Genomic DNA, 26,045 nt, shown 5'->3' with positions numbered 1-26,045 from the left:
TACTTCCTTTCCCACTGCAACACACAGATTGCAGTGATTATTTTCAGTCCTAATTTTCCGGCTTCATCTACGTCAAACTGTTAGAATCACTGCTGTCCAGAATGTCCTCCTCCTCTCCTTCCTTTTTCTTGCAGGTTACAGTCATTGCTTTTGCTATACAAACCGCACTGTGACTACAGGGGGACCCAGCAGAAGCATTATCTGAAGGGCTCACTTTTTACAGTAGGCTATCCTTTAGTTTAGGGATGCGGGTGGCGCTGTAGGTTAAACCACAGAGCCTAGGACTTGCCGATCAGAAGGTCGGCGGTTCAAATCCCCACTACGGGGTGAGCTCCTGTTGCTCGGTCCCTGCTCCTGCCAACCTAGCAGTTCGAAAGCACTTCAAGTAGTGCAAGTAGATAAAGTAGATAAATAGGTACCGCTCCAGCGGGAAGGTAAACGGCGTTTCCGTGTGCTGCTCTGGTTTGCCAGAAGCGGCTTAGTCATGCTGGCCACATGATCCGGAAGCTGTACGTCATCTCCCTCGGCCAATAAAGCGAGATGAGCGCCACAACCCCAGAGTCGTCCACGACTGGACCTAATGGTCAGGGGTCCCTTTACCTTTACCTATCCTTTAGTTGCCATTGTTGTTTGTACCCACAACCAAGTATTTTGTGGAGGAGAAGGAATCAACTCAGTGAATCCAGCAAAAGCTGGAGGAAGAAATTCACATAGAGCATTTTATTTCTCTGTCCTTAAAAGCGATTATAAGAATATAGGAATCTGATTCCTGTTTTAAGAAGAGATTTATATTCCACTTTTCAGTTCATGTGTTCTTTGCTACAATGAAATGCAACATACATATTCAGTTTCAATTAAGGCCACCTGAGCCTCTAGAAACAGCATAGAATTAAGGATTACTCCTAAGCAAGGGGAAGTGTTACCCTGTCTAGAACAGGCCCAACGTCCCAGTTCCTGAATCCTAAGCACCATTGACCCACTGGACCCTGTCTTGTCAGGATTTAGCTTAGTTCATTGGCCTTCATCCTGCCCATTGCTGCCTCCAGACCCTCGTTCAGCACCTGAACTGCCTCATGATTCAGATGAACTGAGAGGGAGCTGAGTGTTATCCACATATTGATGACACCGTGCTCCAAATCCCCAGAAGGCAGCATGGGATCAGGCTTCATGTCTGGCATTGAGATGTGTGAGTCTGCATCGTACTTCTGTTTCTGTAACGATATAAATGGGTAAAAGAAGAAGAAAGGGTCATGAGTCAGTAGTTTCAGACTGGTATCGCCCTTCCTCCATGCGGCCTGTAAAAAACCTTTACTGAATTGCCCAATTTTTGCCAGTGTGAGAAACACACACCAGTCTCCCTGCATTAACAACTATGCGGTTCAAATCCACAAAGTGTCACATGTTTGCACACACTGCAGTCTTGAGGTCCCCTGAGTACATCGCCCTCTTCTTACAACAACTGCAGTAAGAGTTAACCATGTTTTCAGTCAGACAAAGGCCGAAACAAACTCCTGTCTTCCCCCACAGCAATTTTTTGAAACGGGCAGCACAGTTTCTTCTGTGCCAGCTCAATACGCAGCCACTCAGCATTCCACGCTTCCTATTCTTGGGGCTATTTCTTTTTTAACTTAAGGCATAAATAATGTATCACTTTAAAAAGCCTATTGTAAAGACCAACAGAGTCAGTACAAAGGTTGAAAGGGCTTTCTATAAATGATAGGTTGATATTAATTGGAAACTGCTCTTTGGATCATTTGTTTGATACTGCCCATTCCCACGCAATCTCTTAATGCTCGTTTTTAGATGGCAGTGATATAAAACCTCTACCTATTTTTCCTCCTATTACATTGGAGAAAGTCCAGTCCGATGCATTTGCTGTAAGAGGAGTGTGCTGCACATAAAAGAAAGGACTTCCTTGCCTAGAGCTTACATCAGGGAGGGGGAACATGTGGCCCTCCAGATGTGGTAGGATTCCAACTCTCATCATCCCCAGCCAGCATGGCCAAGGATCAGGAACTTATAGTCCAGGAACATCTGGAGGGCCTCATTTCCGCCACTGGTTTAAATGATGAAATTCTTCTCAGGGAACCCTGTTCACTGTAATAATAACTACACCAAGCTGAGCAGAGCCAGGCTTGTAAACGGTAACTCGTCAAGTTAATCTGTGTTGCATAAGACTCTCTTCTAAGTTGGTTCTTAGGACTCGCTTGACTACATAATATGGGTAAGCTAAATGCTGAGAAATCCCAGTTAATTTCAGTGGGGCTTTTCCGCAGAATATAAGGAGGCTGCCTTGTGCCAAATCAGATTATTTGCCCATCTAGCCTGATATTGTCTCACCTGAGAGGCAATGGTTGCTCTCCAGGATCTCCAGAATACTTTTCATCACCTGCTCGCTTTTTAAAAGCAGAATGCCAGAGAGTCTGCCTGGGACCTTCTTCATGCAAAGCATGGACTCTACCACTGAACTGTGGCCCCTTCCAACTCTATGGAGCTTTGAGCCATACTAGGTAGCATAGGCACAAAGGATTATCTCCAGGGTTGTGCCAGGAGGGGTTGGTGCCCACCCCACCCCACCACATCTGTTCTGGAGGTCCCACAACCTTCTGGAGGGCTCTTCAACTCAGCTGTGCTTCCTCAACTCAGTTGCTTTCTCCTCTCTTACGATTCCAGCTGCGGGTCAACCAGGAAGAACTTGCAGAAAATGGTGGCAGCCTCCAAGATGAAGAACCCAATGCAGACCCTGAGAAGCACCGCCAAAAAATTGCTGAAAACAAGGATCAGATGAGAACAAACGTGATTCAGGAAATAATGAACACGGAGCGGATCTATATCAAACATCTCAAGGACATCTGTGAAGTAAGCTGTAAAATGCTGGAGAGGAGTTGCTTTGGGGGGAGGAAATACCTGTGTTTATTGGGGACCATAGGAAGCTACCTTATACTGGGCTAGGCTCCTGGTCCATCTAGCTCAGTATTGTCTGTTCTGACTAGCAGCGGATATCCAGGGATTCAGGCAGGGAACTTTCCTAACCCTTCCTGCAAAGCAGACACTCTACCTCTGGGCTATGGTGCCGAACTTTGTCTTCAGAAAACTTAAGGTGGGCATATGCTGCATTTCTTGGGTTGCTGCAGTACTTCACTTTCTTGGCCTGGGAAATTTTGTGCAGCTCCCTGGCAGCTGGGTGTTGTTAGTTGTTTAGCTGCTTTCTTGGGGCACTTGTTATTTGCTTTGGCTGAATAACAAAATTATGGCTTATATATAGGATTTCTCTGTGAGCGGGTGCTCTGGTCTTACTGTCAGATTGGTTCTACTGTGTACTGGAATTCAGACCATGCAGCTTGGGTTTGGGAAAACTTGTATGGTTATTGCTCCTCGTGAGTAAGGGTTGCAAGGGAGGGACAAGGAAGTCTTAAGATGAAGCTTTCCTTTGTTGACTACTGAGCTTGATTATTTGATGCAACATTTTATTTTCAATCTCGTCATCTTTGACAAACCAAAGAGTCCTGCTCTGTCATTTCCAGGGGTACATTCGGCAGTGTCGGAAACATACAGGAATGTTCACTGGGGCCCAGTTGAGCACCATATTTGGAAATATTGAAGACATTTACAAATTCCAAAGAAAGTTCTTGAAGGATCTAGAGAGGCAATACAACAAAGAAGAGCCCCATTTGAGTGAAATAGGATCCTGCTTTCTTCAGCATGTAAGTTGGGTAATTCTACTGCATTAAGTTGATTAGCTAATGAATGTTATGCCAGAAATGCAGTCATGTGAGCCAGGGCAGCTAACAGTGTGATAACACTACAGAATTAAATGCTAGGCTGATCCTTTAAGGCCCATAGATTGCATGCACCCTTAGCCCAATTATACATACAGATATGGGGTGTGTGGGGTGGGGTGGGAGGAAGAGATAGGGTAGCATAAGAGAGTGAGAGAACATATTCTCCAAACCTGCAGTGCTGCAAAATCCATCCCCTTTATGCTTTGGTTATGCCCACCACTGACCCTGTATCAACTCTCCATCAGCTGCAGCATCACCTTCCATTCACTTCTCTCATTGTTCAGTTGCCCTTCATAGCAAAGAGATAGAGAGATTCCCTGCCTCTACCATAAGGCAGACCCTCAGTTTTACAATACCACCACCCAAACAGGCGTTGTTGATTCCTTCACATATCGGTATACTGTCACAGATGTCAACATCACACATGATAGTTCTTTCTGGAACAGCTATGATAAGTCTCAAACTTAGTTTTCTGTTCCTATGTAAGATCTTTACAGAGGAAGGGGCTGTGATTGGAAAATGGATGAGAACACCAAAGAGATTAAGCTTTCAGCCTCCTATCACCTCAAATCAGTGATATGGAAATATGTTAAATTCTCAGCTCCTTTTGGGGTCTTGCCATTTTTTTTTTTATTCCACCCCACTCCCACGTTCTCATATGAACCACCCCAGATGCCTGATGGTATTGGGAAATGTGTAGTGTGAAGCAGTGGTATGCAGGTGCACTCAGTGGCGTATTTGGGAGAAACTGTTGCTGCAGAAATCTGAGAAATCTGCCACTGAGTCTGTCCTAAAGACCATGAGAATGGGCCCAGTCTTGTTCCTACATTCACTGAGAAATCTTTGTGATGGTTTAAGTCAGGCGTATGGAATCACTTTTGTCTGGCAGGCTGGATCAAAAAGCAGCTACCCTTCTGCAGGCCAATCTTGACAGGTGACCAAGTCCACTCGCCTGTCAATCACCTGCTGTCATGTGACTCAGTTGTATCTGGGCTTGCTTTCGGTGCTGTTTTTGAACAGCACCGAATGTAAATTATGTTGCAAAGGAACAACCGGGAGTGCCCTCCTAAGACATGGGCTCCCAATTGTTTCTTGGAAATAAGGTTTGCATTTGCAGCTGTTTAAATTCAGCACTTAAGGCAAGCAACTCTGAGCAGTTTCAAGGCATATGGAAGGGAGCGATTGGAAAAGGGGATGGCTACAGGAGTGGGCGTGCCAATCCCTTCCTTGATATTTTAACCACAGTTTTGCTTTTATTCTCTCCCCCACCCCATTTTAGCAAGAAGGCTTTGCTATCTACTCTGAGTACTGCAACAATCATCCCAGTGCCTGCATTGAGATGTCTAACCTGATGAAGCAGGGCAAGTACCGCCACTTCTTTGAGGCTTGTCGCCTGCTTCAGCAAATGATTGACATCGCCATTGATGGTTTCCTTCTCACGCCTGTTCAGAAAATCTGTAAATATCCCCTGCAGCTTGCAGAATTACTCAAGTACACCACTCAGGAACATAGGTAAGGCGAACATTATGTTTTTGCCAAGGGGACCTTCCCAAACTCACTTCCAAACTAACCTACAGCAACTCTCATTCTGCTTAGTTCATTCTCTTTAGCCTACAAAAGAGATGATTAAAAGGCTTTCACATAGATGGTGAACTAATTTTGAGGTGGTGGTTTTTGCTCCAGAGAGGAGGACCAAAACCAATGGGCTGAAATTATAAGAAGGATTTAGATCAGGGGTAGCAAATGAGGTGTCCTCTAGATGTTGTGGACTACAACGTCCATCAGCCCCAGGCAGCATATCCAGTAGTTAAGGATGATGAGAATTGTAGCCTACAACATCTGGAAGGTGTACCACATTGGTGGTCCCTGCTTTAGGCTAAACTATGGATAAACTAGTTCTGGCAACACAAGTTGTTCCAAGAGTAGAACAGACCGCCTTGCTAGGTGGTGGACTGTCCTTAATTAGATGTTTTTAAGCTACTTTATTGCTACCTTTAGTAATTTAGTAGTTGTATTTCCTTGGACTAAACAGATGAACTTTGAGGTTCCTTCCAGTTCTGTTTTTCTATTTCCACAAACGCTGGTTCAGATTTGTATATCCTTTTCAAATATGAGCTATCAGTGACATTGGAAGAAGGCCAATACTGCTTCTGCACTTGACGAGTGGACAGAAGTGGTTAAATTGTGTTGATGAGTAGCTTCAGCATATTAACTGGCCATGTCTACTTTATTCAACATAATTCCCTGACACAGCATCCTTCAGCCACAAATCACTTCAGTTTTTCTTAGCCCACATGAAGTCAATGGGATTGGCTATTTTTAAGTGCAAGTTTTCTTTTTTAAGTAGTTTATGACTCATAACCTTATCGGTTAGGATATGGTTTTTGCCCTGTATGTCTAGTACAAGTTCCCCTATTCTTAGTGTAGAATATATAAGTAGTCAAATAAAGAGGAACATGATTTTACAGTATTGCAAGCGGATAAGACTAAATGTAGTAGACAAACACTCATGTAGTTAATTATGGCCTTCAGTTATATATTTATGGCCAGTGTCAGCATGCATTTCCTTTAGGGTAGGGTTTATTCGTCACTCTCTTGGGCAGGATTTTTGTGTGCTTTTAGTTTTAACATTTTCACAATAAAAGTGCTTCTGTGAGCCTGGATAATATGAGGACAGCTGAACCCTGTAAAAACTTGCAGGGTTGTTGTGAGTTTAAAAGGCACTACATATATGGAGTGACAATAGCTCAGTGGGGCTGCCAATCAGAGTAGACAACACTGCACTGGATGTCCGAATAATAATCTGACCGAGCACATATTAGCTTTCTGAAACAAATCAGGGGAAAATGCAAGCTGTAGGCTGTTGTCTGGGCTTACAGACAATGATTGTAATGGTCATGTTGTGGTTTTCCCATCTCTGCACTGGGTGTGGGTGTAACTGAAATGTAAGTGCAGGGCGACATTTGCTGAGGTGGTACAGTCCTCTCCCAGGAACCCAGGAGGCTGATTGTGTCCTTGAGAGATTCCGCATCTCTGTCTGTCTGCATATGGAAACCCAACATGACAGCAATAACTGCTTTTAGCACTTTCAAACTAATGATACCCTCTGTACATGCAGATATGATAAAAGTCCAGTGAGAGGGCTGCACTGCCTCAGCTGTAAGAATGTGTATCACACAATTGATGTTGATGTGTGGTGGCCAGCAAGGGGAGATGGTCAGCAAAAACCTGCTCTGAAACCTAAAATTAACGTGGAGGGGTCTGGACACTGAGGCAATTAAGCATGTGATCCCATAAAGTTTTGGTTTATGTGCAATCAGTCCAGGAAGTCACACTGCTGATGCCACACTCTCTTTCAGTAAAGTAATCCCTTTCATTAGCTCTATTTTTCCTCCCAGCCTGCTCCTGATTCAGCTGAACAGGACTCTTGTGGGGGCGGGAGCTCCTTTGTTGTCTGCTTCCGTCCTCAACTTTCTCCTCCTTCTGCTTCTCCAGTATTTATTCATTAATGTCTTAGAAATCTCCATGAAAAGGGTGATCCTAGCATCATGAAGAAAATAGGCCAGGACTCTCGCTCTCTCTCCAATGGAGCGGTTCATTTGCATACTGCCTGAATATATACAGTATATATATATAAGCTTTCGCCAGCCTGGTGCCCTCCCAATGCTTTGGACTACAGTTCCTACTAACACTAGTTGCTAATCCAAAGTATACCCCCCTCCAGCTCGTCACCCCCCTACCATTCCCCACATGCTTCTCTCTCTCTGTGTGTGTGTGTGTGTGTGTAAACTTTCATTTAACAGAAATGTTTTCAGACAGTTTCTTATGGCATCAACCTTTATATCACACAAAGCTTAAACCTAGGGTAATGATTGCACTATTAACTCAGAGGAGGGGTATGCTCAAGCCCAAAGGTTAACAGATGTTTTTATCCTCTTAACACTTAGAGAAATAGAGCGAGGGCACACATGGCATTTGAAATCCTGGTTTATCAGCAAACCTTGGTTAGCATAGCTACGCTTAAGGACCATGCCAGCATAAGCCTGTACTGTGGTTGGGAAAAGTCAGAAGTAAAATGATGCTATTTATACTGGGCTTGAATTCCATGCACCTTAATGCTCACTGTATCATGACATGAGTGCTGCTTTTCTGAATCGTACCCAAACCCTTGTGGCCTGGCGCTCTCGTTTCTGCTGGTGTCTAGCTGCATGGCTCTCACAAGCCGAGTTCAAAGAGGATAAAATGACTGACCCATGCCTGCCTTCATTTTGCAGCGACTATAATGATATAAAGGCAGCATATGAAGCCATGAAGAACGTAGCCTGCCTGATCAATGAACGCAAGCGAAGGCTAGAAAGCATAGACAAGATGGCCCGCTGGCAAGTGTCCATTGTCAACTGGGAGGTAAGGGTGCACTTCCAGGAGGTTTTCATCTCAAAAGTCACAGACAGTTAGATCCAGTCTTGGGATTAGAATACATCCATTATAATCAATGGGACTTAAGACAGACGGGGTGGCTAACCTATTACCCACCAGATCATGTCGGATTTTTTTATGCTTGTTTCTTTAACAATTGGTCAAAAAGTGGTTTACGGCACAAAACAGAACTAATAGGAACAAAAAGTATAACGGATAAACCCAGTTGGTCAAGCAACACACTAAAACGAATCACAAACAGCAGCTTATGGATTCTCAAAGCAGCACCTCAGTGAACAGAACCGTCACACTCAAAAATGCCCAATGGTATAGAAAAGTTTTTCTATACCATTTCTTGAAAAGAGAGCAATTGATGGGGCCAAACTAGTCTCCAGGGAGAGGGCAATTCTACATCAATGGGGCAACTACTGAAAATACTTTGCTCCATAATTTTAGGTGTCAGTTATTTTGTAGTCATTGAATCCTATGCATGAAACTGAGAAGACATGAGTAAGACAGCCCCACCCAACCTGGAACTGAGTTTGCTTAAACCTAGTTATCAGGGAACATAGGCATGCTTAATTCTGTTGTGACCAAAGAGTCCAGAGATATCCATATGCAAAAAATGCCAATATATCTCCGTCCAGCAACTGTGATCCTCAGATGGAGCACTGCTGAAAAATATCACATACCCCAGCGATGTGCTTTGGAAACTGGGCTTTTAGTGTTGAAGCTCCAGCCACCTGGAATTAGTTACCAACTGAAATTAGACAAGCATGTAGCCTCTTGATATTTAGGTGGCTTTTGAGGACATTTTTAAGGCGGCTTTCCCTGAAGTGACCCAGACATATTATGGAATATTAATTGTAGCAATTGTTTTGTTGCTTTTAGTTTATTGAGTTCGTAACTTTTTGTTTGTTTGCTGCAAACGTCTTCAGGGGCAAGACATTTTAGGCAGAAGCTCAGAACTAATCCACTCAGGAGAGCTGACCAAAATCTCCAAGCAAGGCAAGAGCCAGCAAAGGACTTTCTTTCTCTTTGACCACCAGCTTGTGTTCTGTAAGAAAGATCTCTTGAGAAGGGACATGCTGTACTACAAGGGCCGGGTGGACATGGATGAGTTTGAAGTGCTGGACATTGAGGACGGTAGAGAAAAGGACTTCAATATCAATGTCAAAAATGCTTTCAAAATTGTAAATAGTGCCACAGAAGAAGTCCATCTATTTTGTGGGAAAAAGCCAGGGGACAAGAAGAGGTGGCTGGAGGCCTTTGCAAATGAGAGGAGGCGAGTGCAAGAAGACAAAGAAATGGGCAAGTATTGTCTTCTGTTGACTTCTCTTATTTCTGTGCTTTGTGGAAACCCTGGTTCAGCTGTATAAGCAAGTTTATTGATTAACAGTTACCACTGGAACTGAGCAGTGGGAAGCTGGCTTGGGGGACTTAGGGGTGGGTGGGGATGGATTGATTGACGTACAGTATTTTTTACTCTCCCTTCACCATAAGGTCCGGTGTGAGTTACAACATTAAAACTGTTACAAGAATGAATAACATGGTTCTAAACAGAACAGTGTAAATTCAGCAAAAGAGGTGGGTCTCACAAAACCAACTGCCAGCCTCATAAATGGAATTTGCTGCAAAATAGAAGCTTTTGAGTTCTGGTGGGTTATCTCAACAAGCCAGCAGTGCCATTTAACAAACTCTGAAGTTGTAGACACAAACACAAAGCAGCACATGAATTAGCGACAACCTCACTAATAGGTGTTGCTTTCCAACAGTCATTCACATTTTCAGCCTCAATGATGGATGGTTTGCTGAAAAGTAGCACCTGCCCCTACAGTCATGGCTGCTTCTACAACATTCTCTGCCTGCAGCTGTCATTCACAATCCCACACCTTGTATAGGATTTTTGAGCACATGACACAGCCTTTAACCTGCCTCTCATTCATGGGGTTTGGATACGTCGCCATACAGTAGGGAGGCTAAATAAAATATGGACTAAAACCTCATTCCCAACTGAAATCCTGGACTCCAAATGCTACTTTGGATGTTTCTGAGCACAATTCAGAGTGTTGGTGCTGACCTTTAAAGCCCTAAATGGCCTCAGTCCAGTATACCTGAAGGAGCGTCTCCACCCCCATCGTTCTACCCGAACACTGAGGTCCAGCGCCGAGGGCCTTCTGGCGGTTCCCTCACTGCGAGAAGCCAAGTTACAGGGAACCAGGCAGAGGGCCTTCTCGGTAGTGGCACCCGTCCTGTGGAATGCCCTCCCACCAGATGTCAAAAAAAAGAACTACTACCAGACTTTTAGAAGACATCTGAAGGCAGCCCTGTTTACGGAAGTTTTTAATGTTTAACAGACCACTGTATTTTAATACTTTGTTGGAAGCCACCCAGGGTGGCTGGGGAGACCCAGCCAGATGGGCAGGGTATAAATAATAAATAATAATAATAATAATAATAATAATAATAATAATAATAATAATTTGCTCTCCCTCCCCCCACTACCACCACCTTTTCCAGCTCTGCAATATTCCGAATATGGTTGAACGATAAATTTGTGTAACGGAATTATGATATCAGTAGTTTTATTTTAAATTGAGATACTTTTACAAGGTACAGTTTCTGTTATCCGGATAAGGTCCACATCCAACCTGCAGCTTACAAAGCTGACTGCAGTCTCAGGGAACTCACTTTGTCCAGAGCTTTTTGAAAGTCCAATACAATATATCAGCTGGATCACCTTTATCTTATGCTTGTTAACACTCGTAAATAACTCTTAATAGGCTAATAAGAAAGGACTTTCCCTTACAGAAGCCATGCTGGTTCTGCTTCAACAAGGCTTACCCTTCTATATGCTTGGTTATTTTATTTCAACAATATTTCCCACCAGTTTTCCCAGGACAGACACTAAGCTAACTGGACTGTGATTTCCATAATCCCCATCCTGCCATATCTTTTATTAAAAATTGGTGCTGGGAATTAAACCTTGCACCTCCTGAGTATGAACAATGGAAGAGACCTTTTATTTACTCAGACAATTGGTCCAGCTAGCTCATTATTGTCTCAGGCTCTAAAATTCCTCTAAAGCCACCTTCTACTGTTCTACATCCAAACTGGTGCCACACAGATAATCGTTAGATTACAACTCCCATTGTCCTCAGTCAGCATGGCCAGCGGACAATGGGAATTGTAGCTTAACAACATCTTGGGATCCAAAGGTCAGAAAGGTTGGCTCTCAGCTGACTGCCAGTGGCTTGCCCAGTTTTCAGGCAGGTATCTGTTCCTCCTGGAGATGCCAGGGGTTGAACTTTGAATCTTCTTTATGCAGAGCATGTGCTGTACTGCTGAGGTTCTCCTTTGAATGCACCATTAAACTGAACCATTCCTGTGTGACATTTTAACCTGAAATTATTTTCCCTGCAGTCAAAAACCTGAGACATGTTTAAAAGTACATGGCTTGTTTTTCCATTGTAGGAATGGAGATCTCAGAAAACCAAAAGAAACAAGCCATGCAAAATGCACGGAAGTCAAGACATGGAAAGATGAAAGGTGACTCTTTCGCTACCCCCACCCCGACCAAAGGCTAATTCACACAAGAAGCTTTTCTCCTTCTCGTGAGGAGTCCTGCCTGTCCTTGGGCATGGTGGGGAAGGTGGTAGCCCATGGACCAGACAATTATAGATCCAGGTGACAGCAGTTCCCATGCTTTCTGTGCCTGGAATCACAATGCTGTCTGCTGCCTGTAACTGTGGCGTTTTGCATGTACCATTTATCTGTGTGTACGACTGTGTGTATGACTGTGGACATTTGCAATAGCTTGGGTGCAGAAACAAACGTCTTTGTGCAAACTTTACACCACCCCAGTCTTTGTCCCCACAAAAGTCTCACCCCTGGTGTCAATACTTTCTTTCTACAGGTGTCGGATACAGTGGGTGCCCGATGCCGCCCCCTCACCAGAGTTTACATCCTATCCACCAGCGTCACATCACGGTGCCCACTAGCATCCCACAACAGCAGGTCTTTGCCCTGGCAGAACCAAAACGGAAGCCCTCTATTTTTTGGCACACTTTTAACAAGCTGACCCCATTCAAGAAATGAGTGGCTGGAAGATCCCTGGACTATAGAAGGTTACAAGGCGAAGGAAGAGCCACTTGCCGTCAAAGAATTGGTTGGTCCAGCCGGAAAACTCTGGAGAGAAGGAGTCCTGATCTTCCTCTGCTTCAGCGAGAAGGACTTGCCGGCAGTTTAGTGGAGAAGGCTGTGGCTTGATGTGAAGCAAATGTTGACTTGTGTCAATAAACATTGCTGAATGAGAAACCCACCACTTGGTCGCAAGGGCAGAATTGCTGCTACTCTTGAACGGCGGTGCAGGGTTGTTGTACTTGCACCAAAGGAATGGTTTAAATATCTTAGGTCATTTTGCCTGTCTTAATAATAAATTCATGGCCAAATTTAGAAATAGGAAGGATAGTATCCAACCACCTCCCACTGGCGCAGCATGTGGAAAAAAAGAGGTACCATCTTCTGTGTGAGCACCAAGCAGGCGTATGGATCTCTGGGATCAAGTTAGCTGCCACTGCAAGAACTGCTGAGCCTCCGTCCTTCCTATTTCTCTTATTTCACTGTCCTTATTTCTTGTTAATTTAACCAAGTAGGAGTAGGACTTCCTGCAAGGCCTTAGCATCTTCCTGGCAAAAATGGGAGAAAATGTTCACTTGGTGACATAAATAGATAAACATGCATTTTTACGTGCTGTTGCAAATGACGAAGGAAGAGCCCAATGCATCTTGGGTGGATCCTTATGAAAAGCGGTACTTTGCTGCATGCATTGAATGCACTTCAAGAAACTGGTTTTGTTTTATTTTGTTACCTGCTGCTGTTTTAGCCTGTGAAAATTGCCTCTGTGCTTTCCAGTATGCCTGCTTTTTACACTATGAGAAACTGAAGTGTTCTCTGTTCTTAATGGCGCCAATGCAACTAATGAATAAGAGAAACAGAAATCCAGTTGTTAACTCAAAGGAGATTTTTGTCACTCTCCTATAAATCGGGCAGAGAATCTCTAGTCCTTGAGTGGTTGCTGGACTTCAGCACCCACAATCCCTGACCACTGGCCATTCTGGCTGGGGCTGGTGGATGTTGGGAGTCTACTAACATCTGGAGGGCCACAGGTTCCCCACCCCTGCAGTTAATATAGAATCATTCCAGCTGGTTTCTGTGACTCCTAGAAAAACCTTCAGAATATCTCCAAAATGCTGTTGATTTCATTATTCTTGCCTACATCAGCCAAGCCAAGAGGGTCGTTCAGGGATTGTTTCTTTGCAGTCACAATGATCCCACACAAGGGAACATTTAATGGCATCAGAAATGAACTTTGATCAAAACTCAGGTCAAATGTGGCCGGTTTATGGCTTATTAAAATTATGTTTTCTTGTTTTGCTTTGCTTTGTTCTGTGAATATGAAGCTGCTTTTAATACAGCATTTACAGAATATTCTACCCGAAAAAGCTGTTATAAATGGAAGTTTATGGCACACACTACTATTTCCCTATCTCAGTAGTTCTATATTAATGCAACTTTAGCCTAAGTATTATCGACTCAGTAGTGGGACAGTTCTATTTCAAAGGTTGTTTTTCAAAAGATATCCAGTCTATCCAATTGCCAGTTATGTTGATGTCCAGAACTTTATCTGATAATGAAGGTTGATTCAGGATTTTTAAAAGTTATTTATTTTTACTGTGAATACAACTTGAGGCGGAGGAAGAGAAAGGGGGTAAATCTGTTAAAATATATGAAGGACAATGGGCTACAGCCAAGGTTATTTAACTACAGGGTGAAATATAAAGCCTTTGGCTGACATCCTAAGCATATTTACTAGAAAGTAAATCAGTTGACCTTACCTCTCGGTAGATGTGGTTAGGAGTAGGCGATTTATTAACTTCCCAGTTTTCTCTCTCTTGCTCCCTGCCACCAGCACACAGAGCATATAGACTCTGGCAAAAGTGTGTCACCTTTAAACCCCATTAATTTCAATGGGAATGCTTAAAACACATGCATTGAATTCAGTGAGACTCAGGTGTTTGGCAAGGGTGTATGTTGTTAAAAAAAGATTGTTTAATTGAAGTGCAGGCATCTGGGAGGGCTGCAGAGTGCAAACCATTGGAGAGATGATTTGTAGGATGAATGAAAGGGCACTTGCAAACACCCCTTGATTAGTTCAAAAGTTAGATAAGCACAACAGAAACTGTCAGGCAGTCACGGACCTGGGCATCTCAAATTTTAGTGGCACCCTGTGTGAGTCCAAAATCCTGCACCCCCTGCCTCTTACTTTCCGATGGACTTTATAGTCGCGACACCTGCTACAGTGGTCCAGAAACTCCGTGCCCAGGGCAGCCATACCAGTCATACTTCCTTAGATCTGCCTTTGATACTGGGTAAATTTTTGGCATGGCACTGGGTAAATTAAGTTCTTGTACCTGCATTTACCATCTTTTTGAAAATGGATCTTTTATTAACAGGCGAGTGGAAGTAGCACATCGAAGACTGTCGTGTTAGATATGCCTTCTGTACATAGCTTAGCAATGATTGTAAAAAGACACTGGTGCTAAACTGGATTGCCCAGCATGCTGTGAACCTCATTGCTTGCATTTCAATAATATTCTTTTCCTGTCCCCAAATGAAATAGTTGAGAACTGGATATATGGAATTACAGACTGGCATTTTAGTCATAGCGGTTGTTAAAGTATTTTTAAAAAATCATTTCAACTGAGACAAAAACAACTGTCTTGATAGCCCACCTGATTTGTAGTCACCTGCTTTGCAAGTTGATTTTTGAAGGCACAGCCTCCCTTCCCCAGATGGGTGGGGTATAAAAAATAATAATAATTATTACATTATATTGTTCCATTCACTCTGAAAATGTGGCATAAAATTATTTTCAACAACTGGAACAAGCAGCAAAACATTGCAATGCATTCTTCTATTGTAGCTGGAGGGTGTTAGCCAGCCATGCAGCAATACCTTCCATTCCCTCCTCCCAACCTCCAGTTTTCCAGTTTTCTTTTCCAACTGACAGCACTCTGCAGCTACTGCTCAGTCCTCAATGGGCTGTTTCTCAGCGGTGTTGTCCCCTTAGGTTTATGAGTTTAAAAAAATCTATTTTGGGTACTTCTCCTTACCCCAGAGCTTCCCCAAGCATGCTGCCACCTCTCTCTAGTTTTTCAGTGGTCCTGTTTTGGCCACTGTGCCTGCACCAGGGTTGATTACAGTTTTAAAACCTTTTCACATTTATCATTGCACGACCACAAAACTTGAGAAAGCTGGATGGACCCACTCACATGGCTGTGTCTGCCATAGTCTAGGTGCCTATGCCGTGATAACAAAGAATTTGTTCAGACTGTTGTTCAGTGTTGTAGTCCTGTGACCCTGTGGGTATAGAAAGCAGGGTAAAATAGAACGGTGGTCGCCAAGGTCTATTCTCTGCTCCTGTTGAAGTGCTGCTGCTGTTGTCTGCTCTCTGCCAGAACCAGGCAATTTGCATCAATGCTTCTGCCACTCCCCCCAGCCCCCTTCCTGGCCTATGGAGCATAAAAAGAGCTTTGCTGCATGAGGCAGCTTCTCTAGTCAGGCACCTTGCTTTTCACAGTGGCCAACCAGATGACTATAGGAAGCTCACAAGCTGGACATAAATGCAATAGCAACTGGTACCCAGAGGCATACCACCTCTGATACTGGACGTATTGTAGCCATTGCAGCTAGCAACCATTGATAGCTTTATCCTCCATGAATGTGTCTAATCCCCCTTTTTAAGCCATCCATGTTGGCGGCCCTCAATACTGCTGGTGGAAGGGAATTCCCCAGCTTGAGAATGCACTGTGAAGAAGTATTTCCTCTTGTCTGACTTGATTCTCCCCTTATTTCACTGCATTGAATGACTCTAGCTTCTACAACAGCAGGGAATAGAAGCCCAGGAGATTCTCCAGGTGTTGCTAGATACGTTTGACCCTCCCACTGACACAAATTGCCTGGCTGACAAGTGTACCTTCATTATGGCAGCCTGATAGGAGACAGAAGGATGAGAATGGACCGCTATAGCTGACACTCATTGCCCTCATACCTGCAGAATTGTGCCCAGGGAACACTGCTGTTTTAGCACTGGAATGGAGCAGAATGCTTTGGATTTGCTTGTAGATGCACTGATGTTACTCCCTTCAGGAAACTCAAAACATTACAAAGAGAGGGAAATGTTTATCATTATTCAGGTTACTCAGGAACAATGTTGTGTACAGTACCTTGCACACCAAAGCCGCTTTATTTAACAAACCTCTTCACCTTGACCCCTTTTTGCAGCCAAATTTTGCTTTGCGTGAAGGTGGTAGTGGTTGCAGCATATTAAGACTGTGGGGCTGCTTTAATATTAATAATTTTGTTTAGAATGTTTTGACTTTGGAAAATACGAAGGCTGGAAGAATAGATTGGGCTTAAGGTAAAGGTAAAGGGACCCCTGACAATTAAGTCGAGTCGCAAACGACTCTGGGGTTGTGATTAAACATGCTCTCAAATTATCCTGGAAATTCAGTGGGTGGAATCCAATGGAGCACTAAGGAGATTGTTCTGTCACAGCAAGCATCTTTGCTTGCCCAATGGAACAATATCCCCTCCCCCTCCACACTGTTGGCAGGGGTGTTTCCTGACCCTCCAGAGCAGATTTGGGGAAGGAGGGAATCCTCATTGTGCTAGTGGGAGTCTTCGCACTGGCTACTGCTAGCGGAATGGGTTTGCTAAATCAGACCTTATATAATTGCGCAGCCCAAAATCCAAAGAGCCATTTCAGACCAGTCCAAAGGCTTGATCTCACTCAGTGGGCTTTATTCCGTTTTACACTATTTCTTTTAAGAACTGATTTATCACAGCAGACATCTGCAACTGGGTCAAAAGTTGTTTTTCCAATTTCACCCTAGTGACCTGCTATTTATGAAATACAGTGGTACCTCAGGTTACATACGCTTCAGGTTACATACGCTTCAGGTTACAGGCTCCGCTAACCCAGAAATAGTGCTTCAGGTTAAGAACTTTGCTTCAGGAGGAGAACAGAAATCGGGCTCTGGCGGCGTGGCAGCAGCAGGAGGCCCCATTAGTTAAAGTGGTGCTTCAGGTTAAGAACAGTTTCAGGTTAAGAATGGACCTCCGAAACGAATTAAGTACTTAACCTGAGGTACCACTGTACAGGACCAAAATAGATCAGAGGTGGGGAATCTCTCACCCTCCACAATGGTGCTGGACTCCAAACTCTCCATCTTCCCTGCCCATTCGCCATGCTGGTTCAGGCTGATGGAACTTGGGGTCTAACAATGTTTGGAAGACCACAAGCTCCCCCATCATTGCTTTTAGTTCCTGGCCTGGGTCTGTAGGAAAGTGGGCTTTAAGAATACAGTATTGTTTTTGCAGGTCACCATAAGCTGACCTTGAGCTTCATCAAATTAATGTCCCTTTAAATAACATTGTTGAGTTTAAATTTGCATAACACCCCCACCCCAATCTAAACCGAACTGCTGTTAATTTCTACTGCAATGCTTGTAAGTGTTTGTTTTTTTGTCATGTTCTCATATGACCACTGATTATGAGGTTCCTCACAATGCTAAAGCACAGCATTTGTGCAAATAACCCTCAAAGCACACTTTTCCTTGTCTCTACTGGACTAAACTAGCGCCAAACTCTTAATTCTCTGGCTTGCTGCTAGCATCTTTTAGCAAATAAATAATCTAGGTTTTACAGTGGCTTGTGTTTCAATATACAAAAGTGAAGGAGCTTAACTGAAACTTTTCGCATTTTTTTGCGCGGGGCATTCTTTTTACTTTTTGAATATATTGTAGATTTTAGCTTGTAGTTTGAGCCAAAGGACCTTAGCCATAAATAAATGGTATATTTCTGTTGACTGCCTTTTCTTTCTCAATGTATATTTGCATATTAAAGACACCTTCTGAATGATTCTGTGATTTAACTTTGTTGATAAATATTAGGCCTGCTTGTTCAACTTGCTTGTATATTTTGACAAGTGTTCTCTAACAATTCCCCGCCTTCTGTATATGTTCTTATGCATCTTAACAGCTCTGTGCTGCTACATATGTTTCAAGCCAGAATTCCTGGCTTCAGAAAAAAAAAATTACTTGGCTGTTGACAGCTAAAGGTATAATGTATAGGATCTCTTTACCTTCATATGTTGTTTGCTGTATCATTTGTTGCCAGATTTATTTGCATTCTGTATGTTTTATATCTTTTTAAAAAATATCTTCTGGGAATGAATCTACAAACGTACATTCCTTGTACCTTGCTCTAACTTTATATGTTTTGATTAAGAATGTGCATAACTTAACATTTCTCAGCTGTGTCTTACATAATTTCAACTGTACAGTTTCAATGTTTGTGACTTGTTCATAGCATATAAAATATTGTATGTGAGCTTTAAATATTTGAACATTATCTGACAGCAAAATATCATTTGTTTTGTTTATTTTGTCTATTTATAATCTTGCTCTACGAACCTAAGCCCCCCCCAACATCTAGTTAACATTTAGCTTGCATAACTTCTCATTTTGCATGAGTTATCCCAAAGGAATTTACAATAACATATATAAAAAAGTTAAAAGTTATTGCACATATAACAATATTTTTTTTTAGAAACTGATAAAAACAGCTTTAAAAAACTAAACATTCATAAGATCAATTTGGATCCAAGGCAGATACCAAAAGGTGTTGCTGCTGCCGCTTCTCTAAATAGGATTGCATCTTTTTCTCATTTTCTAAGAGAGAACAAATTGAGAAAGGTGGAAAGGTTGTCTGCTTTCTCAGTCACTGTCTGTGATGTTTGTGCACAAGCCAAAAACATGCATATGTCTATCTGTGGGTGGGTACAGTTGCCCGAATGTCTCATGCAAATGTAAGTAGACACAATTGCTGGCTAAAGATACATTCAGAAAGAACACATGGCCCACTTTGCTGTGCATTGTGATAGCTAGAAGGGTTTGGTACTGCAGAAACAAGTAAATTTGAATTTCCAAGAAAGCAACTAAATGGTCCATATAAGTCAAAAACATGATAACATTTCATCCCCCTTCCCCCAAAGACCAGGATTATATTGTGAGCGGATGGAAGGGGCAGGCAGTCTCCATGCCATTTTTCTAACCAAAAAGCTTCACCTGCACCCCCAGTTCATACATACTTCATAATGAATCTGTTATTTATGTCCATAGCAGTTTCCCTCCCAGGGATGCAGGGAGGGAAAGTCACCTGGAAAATGTTTTGATGCTGGGCTTGCCTGAGGCTAATTAAGAAAAACGTGTAAGATTGGAGAAATGCAAATGTGAACATTTATTTAACGTATCATTTAGTTTGTCCCAGAGCTGGCCAGTAAGACAAACCTGGAAGAGAATTCCATTCTGCAAGAAATGCTGCATGGAACTTCATGCTGGAGGGAGTTTTGTTTGCAGAGTTCCCTGTAAGACTGAAAATGACCTCAATGTAGCAGTAGTTCAGTTTATTTGGTCTACAGATAGGGATGCAAGAAGACACTGGTTTCCATTCCACTCTGTGTTGGTCACCTATAACACTTTCTTCTCTGCTGCACTTTGGCTTCTGACAAAAACTACATAATTCGTCTTGCCGGCCACTCTGGGGAAATGTTACACAATTTCATAATCATTACTTTATTCCCACACAAATTATTTTAATGAAGAGTAAATGCAATCCAAATTTGGAAACCTCAATCAATAACGTACTGTTACTCATAGTTTCTGGGCTGAAAACAACAGTGAATACTGACCACATTCATAAGACTTGATTGCAGTTCCGGATGTGGGACAAATCAGTGAACACCGGCATTTTCCACTCCTGTTTCCATCAGAATTCTCTTGACAGCCCTGTAGTCAGACCATAAATAGATACAGACCATAAATATCCAAAACTCTCCTTCATTGGAGGTTTTTAAGCAAAGGTTAGATGGCCATCTGATGCTTTAGTTACGATTCCTGCATGGCAGGGGTTTTGACTAATGACCCCTAGGGTTCCTTCCAACTCTACAGTTCTATTATTCTAAAAGAAATCACCGCAATCCACTAAATTATTCCTCTCCCAATTGCAAAAGGGCAGCATTTGGCCCTTCCTGAAGCCTTTAGTCACTGATCATAGATCTGTCTGTAGGATACGAGACTCTTAATCTCAGGGTCATGGATTTGAGCCCCACATTGGGCAAAAGATTCCTGCATTGCAGGGGGTTGGACTAGACGACCCTCACAGTCCCTTCCAACTCTACAATTCTCCAATTCTAGGAAGCTTCCAAAAATTATTAAACCACTTCTTGTCCAAAGGTTCCTGGACAAAGGTTCCATTGTTAGAAGCAAACTATTCATGGGATGAGTAAAATACAGTAAGGTGACATTAGACATTGAGGAGATGCATTATTTGAAAGTGGGGCAGGGATTTTTCAATCTTAAAAAAAGATCCTTAAAAAAAAACTTCCCTCAAAGAATCCTGGGATTTGTAGTTTGTTAAAGGTGCTGAGAGTTGTTGGAAGACCCCGTTCCCCTCACAGTGCTACAGTTCTCAGAGTGGTTTAACACTAATCCCTCTTCAGAGGGAATTCTGGGAATTGTAGCTCTGTTAAGGTGAATAGTGGTCTCCTAACAACTATCAGCACCCTCAACAAACTACAGTTCCCAGAATTCTTTGGCGGGGGAGTCATGACTGTTTAAAGTCATGTGATACTGCTTTAAATGCATAGTGCAGATGACACCATGGTAAAGCTCTGTGCAGTTAACAAGAACGGACTTTGGGGGTTCAAGTGGAAAACTGACAAAACACTGTACACTGGTGATTAATATTTAAGTGCTGGAATCATTCCACATAAATATCTTGGCACCTGCCTCCATATTAATCATTGAGCATATCTGAAAACTGGATAACAGCTTTTAGAACTTAGTAACCTACTCCCCAGCTGTCCTTGCTTTAGCTTCACATACAGTGCCTGAGTGTTAAGCACAAGATACCCAAAAACATATCCTGATAGGCAGTGGCGGAAAAGGTAAGACTTGGGTGCAAACTATGCCTGGGGAGTAGTTGAGCAAATATGTAGAGGTTGAACATAAAGTCTCCTGTTAGGAAAAATAGTCCATGTATGTTAGGGACAAAGGGGCTGTCGTATACTGAGTGAGACTATTGGTCCCCCCAGTTCAGGAATTGTCTATGGACTAGCAGCAACTTTTCAAATGGGGGGGACGACGTTTTCCCAGCCCTAAGTGGGGTGGCCTTCATCTGAGCCTCACTGGGCGGTTTTTGGCATAAAACAAGTAAAATAAACTATTAAGACATAACCACAACACATTAAATGATAGAGAGTAAAATTCCTGAAAATAACAAGGTATTTGGCTGATGCCCAAAGGATGACAAGGTAGGCCTCCCTGAGGATGGATTTCTATACAGGGGTGCCACCACTGAGAAGGCTCCCTCTGGTCACCTGGAGAACAGGATCCAAGCACTTGGAGAACAGGATCCAAGTTATGCCTCTGAAGCAAAGGTAGCCTGGCCCTACCAGCTCTCTGGATGGAAAAGCAACTGAGAACAATGAGAAATATGCTCTGAGCCATATGCAAATGAGATGAGCAGTGACAAACTGAACAAATGTACCGGTAATTTTAGGGGGAAAGCATTGGTACTCACCCCCCACCAGTACATTATTAAGTTGTATTCTCTTAAAATATTTGCTCACTGCTAAAATTAGCTCTTGATTAAGGGGTTTATATACTTCCCATAGGAAGTCTCACTAACCTAAACGAATTATGGACTACAGCAACCTGTAAGGACTTGTTCGGTGACAAAGTACAGACTTTGTATGCAGGCATTTCTATTCCTTGCCCCCCCCCAAAAAAAACCCTGATTCCTCCTCTTGAGATCTCTGAGCTGCTGCTAGACAGAGTACGGAGCACCGGACTAGCTGGACTAATGGTTTGACTCAGTATAATACAACTTTGTATGTTCACAGTAATCTCCTCTGCTATCTAAATGAATTTTACCCCCACACCCCCTACACTATACCCTTGTGCCCAATTGACAGCATGTGTTAGCATGTGTTAGCGAACTCTCAAATGCATTTAAAACAAGATGAAGATGCACAACAACTTTATGATTAAAACATAGTATTTATTTTGCAAAGCATGCTATTCACTGGTTGTTTTATGTTGGTTTTTTGCTTTTAAATATATTGATTCCTTCAGCTGAAATTAGATAGCATGAAACTCTGGATTATTCTGCTGGCTGTTGCAGTCAGCACAGAAGAAATACAAAGACAGAACAGTTGCAATGAAAGGTTTCCTGGGATCCCTGGGAACCCTGGACACAACGGCATACCAGGACGTGACGGACGCGATGGACCAAAGGGTGAAAAAGGAGACACAGGTATCACACGTGTTGTCACCACAAGAACCCCATGAGCAAGTTATACAAAATATGCCGAGGTAGAGGAGAGCAGAGCCACTGATTCACTGTAACAATTGAGTTTACGGTGATCTTCACTTTGGGTGTGAGGTTAATATTTGCATCTGCAGCTAATGCTGATGGGTTGTCAGGAGTTGTGGCTGTGCAGTACTATGCGTAGTACAATTATGTGGTTAGAAGTTAATGAATGCAAGAAGTTTTATCCCCTTCCCCGATGAGAGCCTGCTGTGAGCCCCTCTCAGGTGAGAGATGGGAAAGCAGTATTTGGTGGTCCAGATTCCAGTGGGTGTGGGGCATTAGTGTTTCAGAGATGGGATGAGTCTCTAATATGTGTATACCTGACAGTGATCCTTTGTATGGGAGTTAGTGCTGAGTGTGAGTGGTTGGCTAATGAATGTTTGGTTGATAGAGATAACGAATGAGGTAGGACTTCCAGATTTAAAAAGCAAAGCTAATTACAGAAGACCAAAGTCACCCAGCCATTAACTTAGAATCGATCAGTAAAAAATATGAACAGGTGATATAATGCACCTACTCAAGATGGTTGTACCTGTGCAAGCAATGACCAGTGGTACTGCTTGCAGGAACATTCTCTTGCGCTGCCTTGGATTTTGTGCATTCCAGTTCTCCCTGATAGAACAGAATCGTGTGTTGTTGTAGGATGTGAGGTCATTTTTGCAGTCCAAAAGCAGAAAGCTTAAGCATCACCTTTTTAAGAATAAAATGCTTAACAGAACTGACACTGCCTTTTTCTGCGGCTAGGTGAACCAGGACATCCTGGAAAATCAGGCACAGATGGCATAAATGGAGAAAAGGGAGATTCAGGTGAGAGCAAAAAGTGATTTCACTGAAAAACATTTTAGCTTGTTACCTACTCCTGAGGGGATATGGATATATGCAGCTGAATTTTCATGGGTTAGTGATGGGGTTCAGCTAAGATTTTAATGCAAACCTACCTGGGGGGGGGGCATTTAATTTGCAGTAATGTCAAGTGAATTAAAAAGTGCCACTATTGGAGAACAGAGGTCACTGTCTCCCACTGTATGTCTTAAGCACTTCACTGAGCACATTATAATTAAAGTGTAGTCTGGAATCCTCCCATTTCCTATATGTTTGGATATATATATATCCCAAATGACAGCTAAATTGCAGCTCTGGAAAATCTCTTTTCTCCCACAACACTTTCTCTCGTGCTCTGAAAATTCCAAGGCTGTCCTTGACCTTCTCATCTCCTATCAGAGCAGTGTTAGCTAATACAAGAATGATGAATGCCTTTTCCTGTTATCTTGCACATATGCTCCTAACAATCTGATACTAGATAATTAAACCATTCTTTTAAATAAAAGAAATCTCTCTCTCTCTCCTTTACTTTTAGGAGCTGATGGCAGAGTTGAAGAGAAAGGGAACAAAGGCAATAAGGGGTCAAGAGGCTGGCCTGGGAAATTTGGCCCTAAGGGAATTCCTGGTCCTGTGGGTGATAAAGGTCAAAAGGGTGAGCTAGGACTGCAAGGACAAAAGGGGACAAAAGGGGACATTGGGCCCATTGGCCCAAAAGGACTTAAAGGTGAAATTGGAGTCCAAGGCGAAATAGGCTTAAGGGGTCCCGTTGGACCAATTGGCCCCATTGGTCCAAAAGGAGAGATGGGAGGCCCAGGTCCAAAGGGCAGTAGAGGAATCCAGGGAGAAAGGGGATGGAAGGGAGACAGGGGAGAAAAGGGAAAACTTGGTAGTACCCCAGTCATCCCGAGAAGTGCCTTCAGTGTAGGTCTCACCACTAAGTTTCCTCCTCTCAACGTTCCCATCAAATTTGACAAAGTGATGTATAATGGCTTAAACCATTATAACACAGCCACTGGAGTATTCACCTGCCAGATTCCTGGTGTCTATTACTTCACCTACCACATCACTGTCTATTCAAGGAACGTTAAGGTAGCTCTGATTAAAAATGGGAACAGGATGCTCCACACCGCAGACAGCTACCAGAGTGGTGAAGACCAGGCCTCAGGAGCGACCATCTTGGAGCTGCAGAAAGGTGATCAGATATGGCTGCAGACCCACGGGACTTCTAATGGTTTGTTTGCAGACCCTGATGATGACACGACCTTCACAGGCTTCCTTATATTTAGTACCTCAGAGACAGCAGCGCCTATACCACTTCTTAGTTTGTGATCTGTTTTGTTTCTAATGTGATGCCAATTATGCATACTATTACTTATTTCTCACATCGAGATTTGTATGGCAACAAAGCTCACAAGAGCATATTAATTGCTGAATTGTTAGAATCCAGTACTAAGAATTTGTCAAAAATGTACAATTTGCTGCTGAAATGGAATACACAAGATGAAACGGTTAAATCAACTATGATTAAATGGGCTCAGGACATTGGTCATAATATTTTGTTTGCTGACTGGGAAAAGTTGTGGACCACTGGGATGAAATTCACGGCATGTAATGCCTTAAGAGAAAATATTATGAAAATGATTTATAGGTGGTACATAACCCCAGTCAAGCTTGCAAAGATTTACCATTTGCCTGATAATAAATGTTGGAAATGTAAAGAAAAGGAAGGTACATTTTTTCACCTTTGGTGGACGTGCCCGAAGATTAAGGCATTCTGGGAAATGATCTATAATGAACTTAAAAAGGTATTTAAATATACCTTCACTAAGAAACCAGAGGCCTTTCTCTTGGGCATTGTCGGCCAAGGGGTGTTAAAGACGGATATAACTTTCTTTATGTATGCTACAACAGCAGCCAGAATACTTATTGCAAAGTACTGGAAGACACAGGATCTACCCACACTGGAAGAATGGCAGATGAAGGTGATGGACTACATGGGCTTGGCAGAAATGACGAGCAGAATCCGAAACCAGGGAAGAGAAGCAGCGGAAGAAGAATGGAAAAAGTTTAAGGACTATCTAAAGAAATACTATAAAATTAATGAAAGTTAGAATGATGTTGGACTGGAAAGTAAATGGTTACTATTAGCAATGGTTAAGACAAGGAGAATAAGGAAGATTAGCTTAAATTTAAAGTAAAATAAGGGAAGATTTGCTGAGTAATGGATTAGAATCTGGAATACAGAAAAGGGAGGCATGAGGAAGTCGAGGAAGAAAGGTTTAAGAAATTAGGATATGAAATGATACTTGTTTTTTTTTTTTTTTGTTTCTGTTATTGTTTGTTTATGTATTTGTCGTTGTTATGTTTTGTTTGTGTGGCTATAAAAACTGTTTAATAAAAATATTTAAAAAAAAAAAAAAACAAGAGCATATTAATTGCTCCTGGTCAGTGACATAGCCCTTGATGCTAAACATTTTATAAATATTCCCAGGAGCAGTTTTCTTGGTTTTGAAAAATAAATCTGAA

The 26,045-nt window shown here is 42.6% G+C and overlaps 2 protein-coding genes and 1 long non-coding RNA gene across 16 annotated transcripts in view; 2 read left to right on the top strand and 1 right to left on the bottom strand.

Moving 5' to 3' along the window:
- Positions 1–18,674, top strand: part of SPATA13 (spermatogenesis associated 13) — a 162,415-nt gene extending 143,741 nt beyond the window's left edge. For all 14 annotated transcript variants that reach the window (XM_053385877.1, XM_053385873.1, XM_053385872.1 and 11 more), the window contains 7 exons: positions 2,674–2,859; positions 3,525–3,704; positions 5,062–5,294; positions 8,057–8,186; positions 9,137–9,509; positions 11,673–11,747; positions 12,115–18,674. In XM_053385877.1, coding sequence (XP_053241852.1) covers positions 2,674–2,859; positions 3,525–3,704; positions 5,062–5,294; positions 8,057–8,186; positions 9,137–9,509; positions 11,673–11,747; positions 12,115–12,296 — 1,359 coding nt within the window. In that variant the 3' untranslated portion in view covers positions 12,297–18,674. The remainder of the gene's footprint in view (positions 1–2,673; positions 2,860–3,524; positions 3,705–5,061; positions 5,295–8,056; positions 8,187–9,136; positions 9,510–11,672; positions 11,748–12,114) is intronic.
- Positions 18,675–18,909: 235 nt separating this feature from the next.
- Positions 18,910–21,820, bottom strand: LOC128412673 (uncharacterized). Its single transcript, XR_008330135.1, has 3 exons — positions 21,703–21,820; positions 20,014–20,110; positions 18,910–18,994 (listed from the first exon to the last, which is right to left on the bottom strand). It is a non-coding gene; the product is annotated as an uncharacterized LOC128412673 (long non-coding RNA).
- Positions 20,653–24,943, top strand: LOC128412669 (complement C1q and tumor necrosis factor-related protein 9A-like). The gene is made up of 3 exons (XM_053385896.1): positions 20,653–22,640; positions 23,442–23,504; positions 24,055–24,943. Exons 1-3 carry the CDS (start codon positions 22,475–22,477, stop codon positions 24,846–24,848), a joined length of 1,023 nt encoding a protein of 340 aa, XP_053241871.1. The 5' UTR covers positions 20,653–22,474; the 3' UTR covers positions 24,849–24,943.
- Positions 24,944–26,045: the final 1,102 nt, after the last annotated feature.

Source organism: Podarcis raffonei, chromosome 4 (genome assembly GCF_027172205.1).
Source record: "Podarcis raffonei isolate rPodRaf1 chromosome 4, rPodRaf1.pri, whole genome shotgun sequence".
In the NCBI taxonomy this organism is placed as follows: Eukaryota; Metazoa; Chordata; class Lepidosauria; order Squamata; family Lacertidae; genus Podarcis; species Podarcis raffonei.
Note: the sequence above shows the minus strand (reverse complement) of the source record. Positions and strands in the feature narration are given on the sequence as shown.

Bases quoted from the DNA above. Each gene is read 5' to 3' on its own strand.
- LOC128412669 (XM_053385896.1), top strand. From the start codon at position 22,475: ATGAAACTCTGGATTATTCTGCTGGCTGTTGCAGTCAGCACAGAAGAA. The intron at 22,641-23,441 runs GTATCACACGTG...TTCTGCGGCTAG, and splicing joins GGGTGAAAAAGGAGACACAG to GTGAACCAGGACATCCTGGA. The intron at 23,505-24,054 runs GTGAGAGCAAAA...CTTTACTTTTAG, and splicing joins TGGAGAAAAGGGAGATTCAG to GAGCTGATGGCAGAGTTGAA.